This window comes from Nannospalax galili, unplaced genomic scaffold (assembly GCF_000622305.1).
Source record: "Nannospalax galili isolate Female #2095 unplaced genomic scaffold, S.galili_v1.0 scaffold1833, whole genome shotgun sequence".
Classification (NCBI taxonomy): domain Eukaryota; kingdom Metazoa; phylum Chordata; class Mammalia; order Rodentia; family Spalacidae; genus Nannospalax; species Nannospalax galili.
Window position 1 is genome coordinate 552884 of NW_008332591.1, and position 7879 is coordinate 560762.

The window sequence follows — 7879 nt, forward strand, 5'->3', positions numbered from 1 at the left end:
TATGCATGTATGAAATTCTCAAATTATTTAAAAAAAAAAGAAAAAAATGTACAAAATTTAAAAAAATCAAATTGAATAGTGACTTAAAATTCGGTCATTTAAACTGTTTTTGTTCAAACAACTCCAGAGTTTCCTGCTGTAGGAGCTGAAAGGGGTGTGATCCTTTCCTGCCTATTGGAAAGGTAGATTGATCATGTCCATCTTCATCTGACAATAAGAAAAAGAATACATGACAAATTTATTTGATTACCATGACATGACACAGGAGGGTTTAGGTTGAAGACCAAAGAATCAGGTGCTTGGAACTTCTGATCATTTTGATGCCTAGCTTCAACAAAGAACACATACCATGTATAAGTATGATTAAACCAAAAGGGTGTGATCTAATGTAACAGACTCATGGGAAATATCCAGAAAGGCCTGGATATCCAGATGTTTCTTGGTCTCTCTGTGTAGCATTCCTTCTTTCCAGATATGGGGCGGGGCCCCTTCTCGGATGGAGGTCTTGTGACTTATAAGCAAATAGAATAAGTCAGAGAATTTCTTTATTCCCTACTTTCACACTAAAAAGTGGAACAGTTAGAATAAGGTTTTATACCTGGTTTGGGGAAAAAGAGGGTCCAGGTTTCTATCAGGATGGTGAATATTATTTTCTATGTCTTGCCTAAGAAGAGAATGAGGGTGAGAGACAGGAAGCAGGAGAAGATCAGAGAGAAACTGCTTCTTAGTCCTTCATTTTAGGCTAGTGTTTCTGAGCCTCAGCACTGCATATCTGGTTGTTTCATCCATCAACCCCAAATGAAGGGCCAGAGAGTGAAAGTTAGGGAGAGGGCAACAATAAGAAACAGTATGCAGCCAAGGGCTCTGAGGATACAGAAATCCTAGGCCCAGGAGGAAGGTAGGAGGCAGAATTTAGTCCCCATTCTACGTACCCTATGGACAGAATGACTAGGTGATGGGCACACCCTTAAGGAAGAGTCTGCTATGGGATAGGCAGAAAAGACACTACCTTCCTGGATATCATCAATCCATACTTCAGTACCTGTTTCCTGTAGAGTTTCTTTTTTTTTTTTTAAGTTCCAGGCAGACTAAAAAACTTAAAACACTAATCACATATGGAAATACGTATGTGCAATTTATTGATTAAAGTAGGAACAAAACATACTTTATAAACTCTGGAAATCAAGTCTTGTCACTAAAATTGTTTGTTTGAAAATGGAAGTAAGACGTGTTGGTAACAGTCCTCACAGGAGCCAGGGTTCTCTCTGGTCAATGATGGTGCTTCAGGAGAAAGATCAGTTCCCAGATCTGTCCCATGACTTCCAGAAAAGTCAGCCAGCCAGACTTAGGTTCAAATTTCCTTATGAAGCCATCTTCCTATGAGAGAACAAATTGGCCACTTTAAAAATCACTATAGACCCAGTTTTCTGGAAGAAGCAAAAAAGTATTTAATATAAATAGATAATTTTCCCTCCACTTTCACTATGTTCATTTCATCTGCAGCATTGTTCTCTAGACTGAGTCCAGACTCCTTGAGAAACATTGTCTGATGGAGGTAGAGTTTGAGATACATATATGAGTTTCAATATTTTTGCATCTGCATATTAAGGACTAAAAAGAAAAAGGTATAAAATGATTTTAAAACATCTCTAATTCAAGCCAGGTGTGGTGGTGCACGCCTTTAATCCCAGCACTAAGGAGGCAGAGGCAGGAGGATCTCTGTGAGATCAAGATCTACATAGTGAGTTCCAGACCACCTGGGGCTACAGGGAAGCCTTGTCTCAAAACCAAAAAAAAAAATCTCTAATTCAATGTTTATTTAATATATAAATATTCTTTCAGTGTGTAGAAAGTATGATATTGTGAATGTTATATGTTCTACCATTTTGGATATCAGCTCTTGGAAATCCAACGAGCATTTTCATCTTCACTCAGATGAGCTACATTTCAGTTGCTTATTGGTGATACACTCTAGAAGAAAAGAAGACTCTTTTTCTCCATTTCTTTCAATTACCTGGCATTGAAAGATTAATTTATAATTATGAAATTATTGTATTATACAGCATCATCATTGAAAATTACTTCCAGTCTAATGCTAACTCTTATTTTACCATGATGAGGTCCAGGGGAAAAAAAGTTCTCTAAGATAACCTAACTCACCATGTGTAGTGGAGTACATTTATGATCTCAGTACTTAAGAAATAGAGGCAGGAGGTTACTGTAAGTTCAAAACCAGCCTGGACTACATACTGAGCTCCAAGTCAGGCTGGGCCTATAAGTACGTGGCAAGACATGTACTATGAATAAATAAATAATAAATAAATAAATAAATACAAGAATAAAGGTAACACAAGTCATTGTCTGGTTCCTAGACCTGGATAGGAGTACAAATATTACACTTCTTTCTATCCCATATATTTTGAAACAAGCTCAAAAGGAATTGAAAGCATTCAAAATATTAATTTAATTTAATTTAACTTATTATTCTTGTTGTTTTGAGACAGGATCTAATGTAGCCCAGGCTACCTAGAACTCACCAGGTAGCCAGGGATGACCTTGAAATTCTGATACTTCTTCCTCTGCCTCCCAACCCTGGTATTACAGCCCTGTGCCATTGTGCCTGAGGATAGAACTGAGAATTGTGCATGCTATGCAAGCAATCTACCAACCAAGCTGCATCCCAAGATCTGTCCATCTTTTCTTCCTTCCTTAGTTTCTTCGTTCCTTCCTTCCTTCCCTTCTTTCTGTGTTCCCTTCTTCCCTTCCTTCTTTCTTCTTCCTTCCTTCCTTTCTTTCTCTCTTTCTGTTTTTAAATGTTAATCTAGCAAACATTTGCTCTGCCATGTGTAAATTCTAAAATCTGTGATTACAAATGCCTCCAAATGCTTCATGGGACTAATACAAAAAGGTGAACCAGGCATGTCTCCTTGAGAGTCAGAAGACCCAGCCAGGAAAGCTCTGCAAATCTTGGAATAATAGTTGAAGAATCATCAGCAGAGCAGGCTGCCACCAGACAGGAGAATTATGTATGTAAAGTCTTGACCATAAACTACTTCTGTCTGCAGTCTCAGGGTAGGTCATGATGTGAGGCACATGTTGTCATGTCCCAACAGAGAGAAGACATTGCTCATCTCTGCTTCCCCTTTCCTGTAACTGTACTTACCCACACATTACTCATTCTGGGTATTTGGACATTCATTACTCCCATTTAAAGAATTTTCTTAGTCTTATTATTAGGCAAGTATAGTGACAACCTTAAATTGATTGCTTATTAACAGGACAGTTGACCACTGTCTAATATGACTGGACAGTTAACATGTCATTGCATTAGACATGTTCAACTTCTAAGGTAAGGAAATTAAACAAGAGAAAAAGCCAAGTGAAGATAAAAATAGTTGTAAAACTATGAAAAGCTTAAATTAAAAGATCTGAAGTCTAGGAAAATATATTTATCCGGTAAGAGTTCAAATATAAGAGAAAATGCTCATCCCTTAATTGTTAGAAAGATAAGGCCACTGAAGAGAGAAACTTAAATTACTAGGTATATGGGGAAAATCTAAAAATTACCAGGAGTTGAAGAAATTATATGTCAACACAATCTTGTAGTTTTGTACTACCTGTTAAACTGCTGCTCTTATTTTACGTCTATAAAGCCCTAAATCCTAAACATTAGTTTTAATAATACCACCCAATACTGATAGGGTTCCACTGATATCCTTTTGGAAAGCAGTATGCACTCCTTACACATGAGTAGTAAAATTATTCTCAGAACGTATAAACCTGTTAATCTACTTATTTCAGCCCCAGAACATAGGTTGCAATTTTCTCCTGGTTTTACAGATGAGGAAATAAAGCATAGAGAAGTCATGTAAGTTGTTCTGGTCACATAGATGGTAAACACTGGAGCCCAGAAATGAACCAGCTCTGTCTGAATTGGAGTTGGTCACTACCTATGATGTGTTTCCATACAACATTCTTGATCTAAGAGACTTCATATAGTTCCTGGACACATTTCAAGTGCAATAAGACAGTAGGTTGCATTTTTATGATAATTTTGACAGATTTTTTTTCAGAAAAGTAAAAAGAGGAAGATTGTAAGATACCCATTTTCCTCTTCTATCAGGCCACCTAACTAATAGCATAGACATGTGGTTGTGTTTTTCCCACAAAATGAATCATTCAAAAGTAAACTCATCCATTGGAGCAGATTTGTCAACAGCACTGTGAAATGAAGCTGTTTGCCCTGCCTGTGTGCACTGACTTACTGTAGTACTTCCTGCCATCAACAGAATCAGTGGTTTGTGTTCTCTGGAATGCAGTATTGAGATTGCTTTGAAATGATATCTTTTTGTGTTTCTCTCATATCTACAACCTCATCTCCTCAGGTATAAAACTGAAGAGCTGGCAACCCACACAGGGCTTTGTGAAGTGTGTGTGTGTGTGTGTGTGTGTGTGTGTGTACATTTATATCTCCATCAGGATATGTTTGCCATGCTACATCCATGCTTTCACATCTATTTCTCCCAAAAGAGAAACACAATTCTAGAAATTCTAAGAGACCATTCCATATCCTTCATTCATTATGAATTCTAACTCACAAAATTTGTTATGAAGTTAGACGCTTAAGTGATATATAGTCATTCTGTTTTCTCCAAATACTCCAAGTACTATGCTAGACAGTGTTAATATAGCCTAAGCCTATAGATCTTGTGAGCTACTAATTTCCTCCAGGCTGATATGTGATCTCTGTGCTAGAAAATATTTGCTAACACTTAAATTATACACAATGCAACAGAGATTTTCCTTAATCCTTCAGCATATCTACCTATAGCCAACCAGAAGAAGCTATAACAAATATCTTACATCATTTATCTAAGTCCAGCTTAGTTAGAAGAGTTCCATGAAATTTTCAACCAAAAAGGAGGATTGGTTACATGAAGGCCCAGCATGAAGCAAGAATTTCAATAAAATAGAAATGGAATGAAGGCAAAGTTTAAGATTTTGATTGCATCAGACTTTTAACTCTATAATGAATGAAGACATCTACAGTTTCCGTGGATAATCAGCAAGGTAGAAGAAGTCTGCTACATAAAAAATGATTTGCATTTAGACTATTCAAAGAAGTCTTATAAATTAATAAGAAAATTTAAATAAGCCAGGTGTGGTGGTGCATGCCTTTAACTCCAGCACTTGGGGGGAAAAGCAGGTGGGCTTCTAAGAGATCTAGGCCAGCCTCATCTACGTAGTGAGTTCCAACTACAGGAGCTTCAGGGAGACCCTGCCTGAATAAGAGAAAAAGGGGGATGGTGAATAAAGGATATAAACAGGTAATTCTTTCAAGAATTATTCAGTAAGCAATAAAATAGGTTAATCTGAAATATGAAGAGCTGATTAGCTGTACTAGTAACTAAGGAAATAAGAAGTAATACAAGATAGCTAAGTATGTACATTTACCCTAACAAATTGGTCAAGCTGTGTCTAATTGCAGTTAATCTACTTATACCAGGGAAATGATGGATACTTGAACTTGCTGATAGAATTATAACTACCATGGAGAGGAAAGCTAGTAACTTCACAATGGATATACACTATGATCAAAGAATTCTATAACCCAATTTCCACCCTAGAAAACACATCTATATACAAGACAAGATGGATGCTGGTATTCAGTGAAGTGTTGCTTGTGACAGAAAACCCTGGAAAAAAACTAAATATACATCAGCTGGAAGTGGTCAGCTGTTGAAGAGCATGTACAAATTCAGAGCTCATGAGGTACTTTTAAAAAATTGTATTTAGTTTTGGTGTTGGGATCAAACTCAAGTCCTTGTTTATGCTAAGCAAGCACTCTATGATTGATATCCTCCCCAGCCCACAAAGTATTATGTAAAATGCTATTTTAAGTAAACAAACAGTTGTGGAATAAGTACTATGTACTATTTGGAGGGTGCGCAGGGGTGAACAAACAGGCTGTCATGTAGTCAGAGCTGGCCTCACACTTGCTGTGTAGGTGAAGATGACTTTGAACTTCTGATCCTTCTGTCCCTGTTTCCTGAGTGCTGGATTTACAGATGTGTACCTCATTCCTAGCCCATGTAGTCCTTTTGCATGTAAAATTGTTTTCTCAAGGAATACTTTGGAACTGAAGATATACTTTAGTGATAGAGCATGTGCTTAGCCTGCGTTAGGCTCCATGTTTGATCCTCAGTGCCAAGGGAAAACAAATGTTTTGGCTCATCATGACAGTGTACACCTAGGGTCCCAGATCCTTGGAAGGCTGAGCTGGAAGACCACTTTATTTCAAGAGTTAGAGACTACTCTGGGCAACAGTGAGATCTAATCCCAAAATAGGGAGGGGGAATGCCATGTATATTTCCTATGGATGTGTTCTATAAGCATGTTAAATGATGAATACCAGTGCTCACTGCATGAGAGAGAGAGAGCTAGGGAAGGGAGTCAGAGAGAGGGGGTTACATGGAGATAGAAAAGATTTTTTAGACTCAGTATTAAACATATTGGGATGTAAAGTGAAGCATCTCAATCTAGGTGGGAAAGGCTTCTAACCAACATGCAGGTCATGACTTTTGAGGCACTGATAATACAGTGAATTTTTATTTGTGTACGCTTGGGAGAAAATGTTTCTCCTTGTGACACAGTATATTGTTTGTTTTTATCACCTAACTTTAACAGTTCAGAATTCAAGTTAGAAAACTGGAAAAATTAATTTGTAAGAAAATGTACTTGCAAACAAATATCTGTCTTTTGCAACAAAATCAAATACCTACATATGACAACATCTAATACCAACGCTTTCTGTACTAATTCTCCATTGTCATGAGAGCCCTAGGAAAGGCAAGCAGTAGAGGATCTGCATTGTTGGTTCTGAAGATGCAGAAGAAAACTGCCTTCCTAGCCTAGACACAAACGTTTGCTGCTATGAAGTTCTAGGATTTGCTGGAAATGAACCAGAAAATTTTTGCTCTGTTCAGTTTTAATTAAAAGCTTCTAAAATAAGCCATCCAGAGAAAATAAAATCCTTCACTTGGTAGTTTCTGGTCCATTTTGAAGTAAGGAAACACTCAATTCCTATGTTACAATAAAGAGCAATGAAAAACAATTTCCATCACACATACCCAACCTCCATTTTGACGTATCCATTCTCCTGTGTTATTCATTATGAATTCAGCCACAAAATAAGAAACTTGCTTGTAAGTATCCACATCCAAGTCCATCTGCTCTTGTGGAAGTTTCTTGAGGAGAACACCCCCAAAAGCAAATATGGTCACAATCCTCCCCCAGTTAATAATACCATCTTCAAATTCTTTTTCCATCACTTGATTGAATATTGTTCTAGCTGTATCTATGGATACCACATCAAAATTGTCCAAGTATGGTTTCAGATTCTTTTCAACTTCTTTTTGGACTGAGAAAGCAACTTTTTGTAGCACTCTGGACGTTTTGCTTGGAGCCGATTCAAACAAGGGAACTTGTAGGACATACTGAAGATAGTCCTCAGCCAAAGAGTAGACAGATGTGAATTCACAGTCAGTCATCTTCCCTGGCAGAGGGTCTCTGGAGCTGTCCACCTGGAGACTAAGGAGTCAAGTCAAGCAAAGACTCACAGGGCTTGGCGGGAAGGAGCATGTGGTCATATGTAGATGCTGCTGGAATTTCTGTTTGCATCATGCTATGATGTCCTTCCTTCTAGTGACTTTCGTGCGTAGGCTGTATGTGAAAGAAAAAGTTAAAATTTGAAAGAGGAAAATGTTTCAGAGAAAGACCACTTCCTCTTCCTCTGATAATTCAGTTAAAAACTCACAAATGGGAGGGTGTGGTGAAATTAAGATACTTATACATTGCTGGGAAGAAAGGAGGGGAACTT

At 37.6% G+C, this 7879-nt stretch overlaps 1 protein-coding gene across 2 annotated transcripts; it reads right to left on the minus strand.

Moving 5' to 3' along the window:
• Positions 1–719: 719 nt before the first annotated feature.
• On the minus strand, positions 720–7679 carry LOC103729441 (bcl-2-related protein A1-like). 2 transcript variants are annotated; one of them, XM_008827512.3, is made up of 2 exons: positions 7131–7679; positions 720–1377 (listed from the first exon to the last, which is right to left on the minus strand). In XM_008827512.3, exons 1-2 carry the CDS (start codon positions 7548–7550, stop codon positions 1270–1272), a joined length of 528 nt encoding a protein of 175 aa, XP_008825734.1. In that variant the 5' UTR covers positions 7551–7679; the 3' UTR covers positions 720–1269. The 2 variants fall into 2 exon arrangements, with proteins under 2 accessions (XP_008825734.1, XP_029416696.1); XM_029560836.1 differs by having other exon boundaries at positions 1256–1377; positions 7136–7679.
• Between the last annotated feature and the right edge of the window lie 200 nt (positions 7680–7879).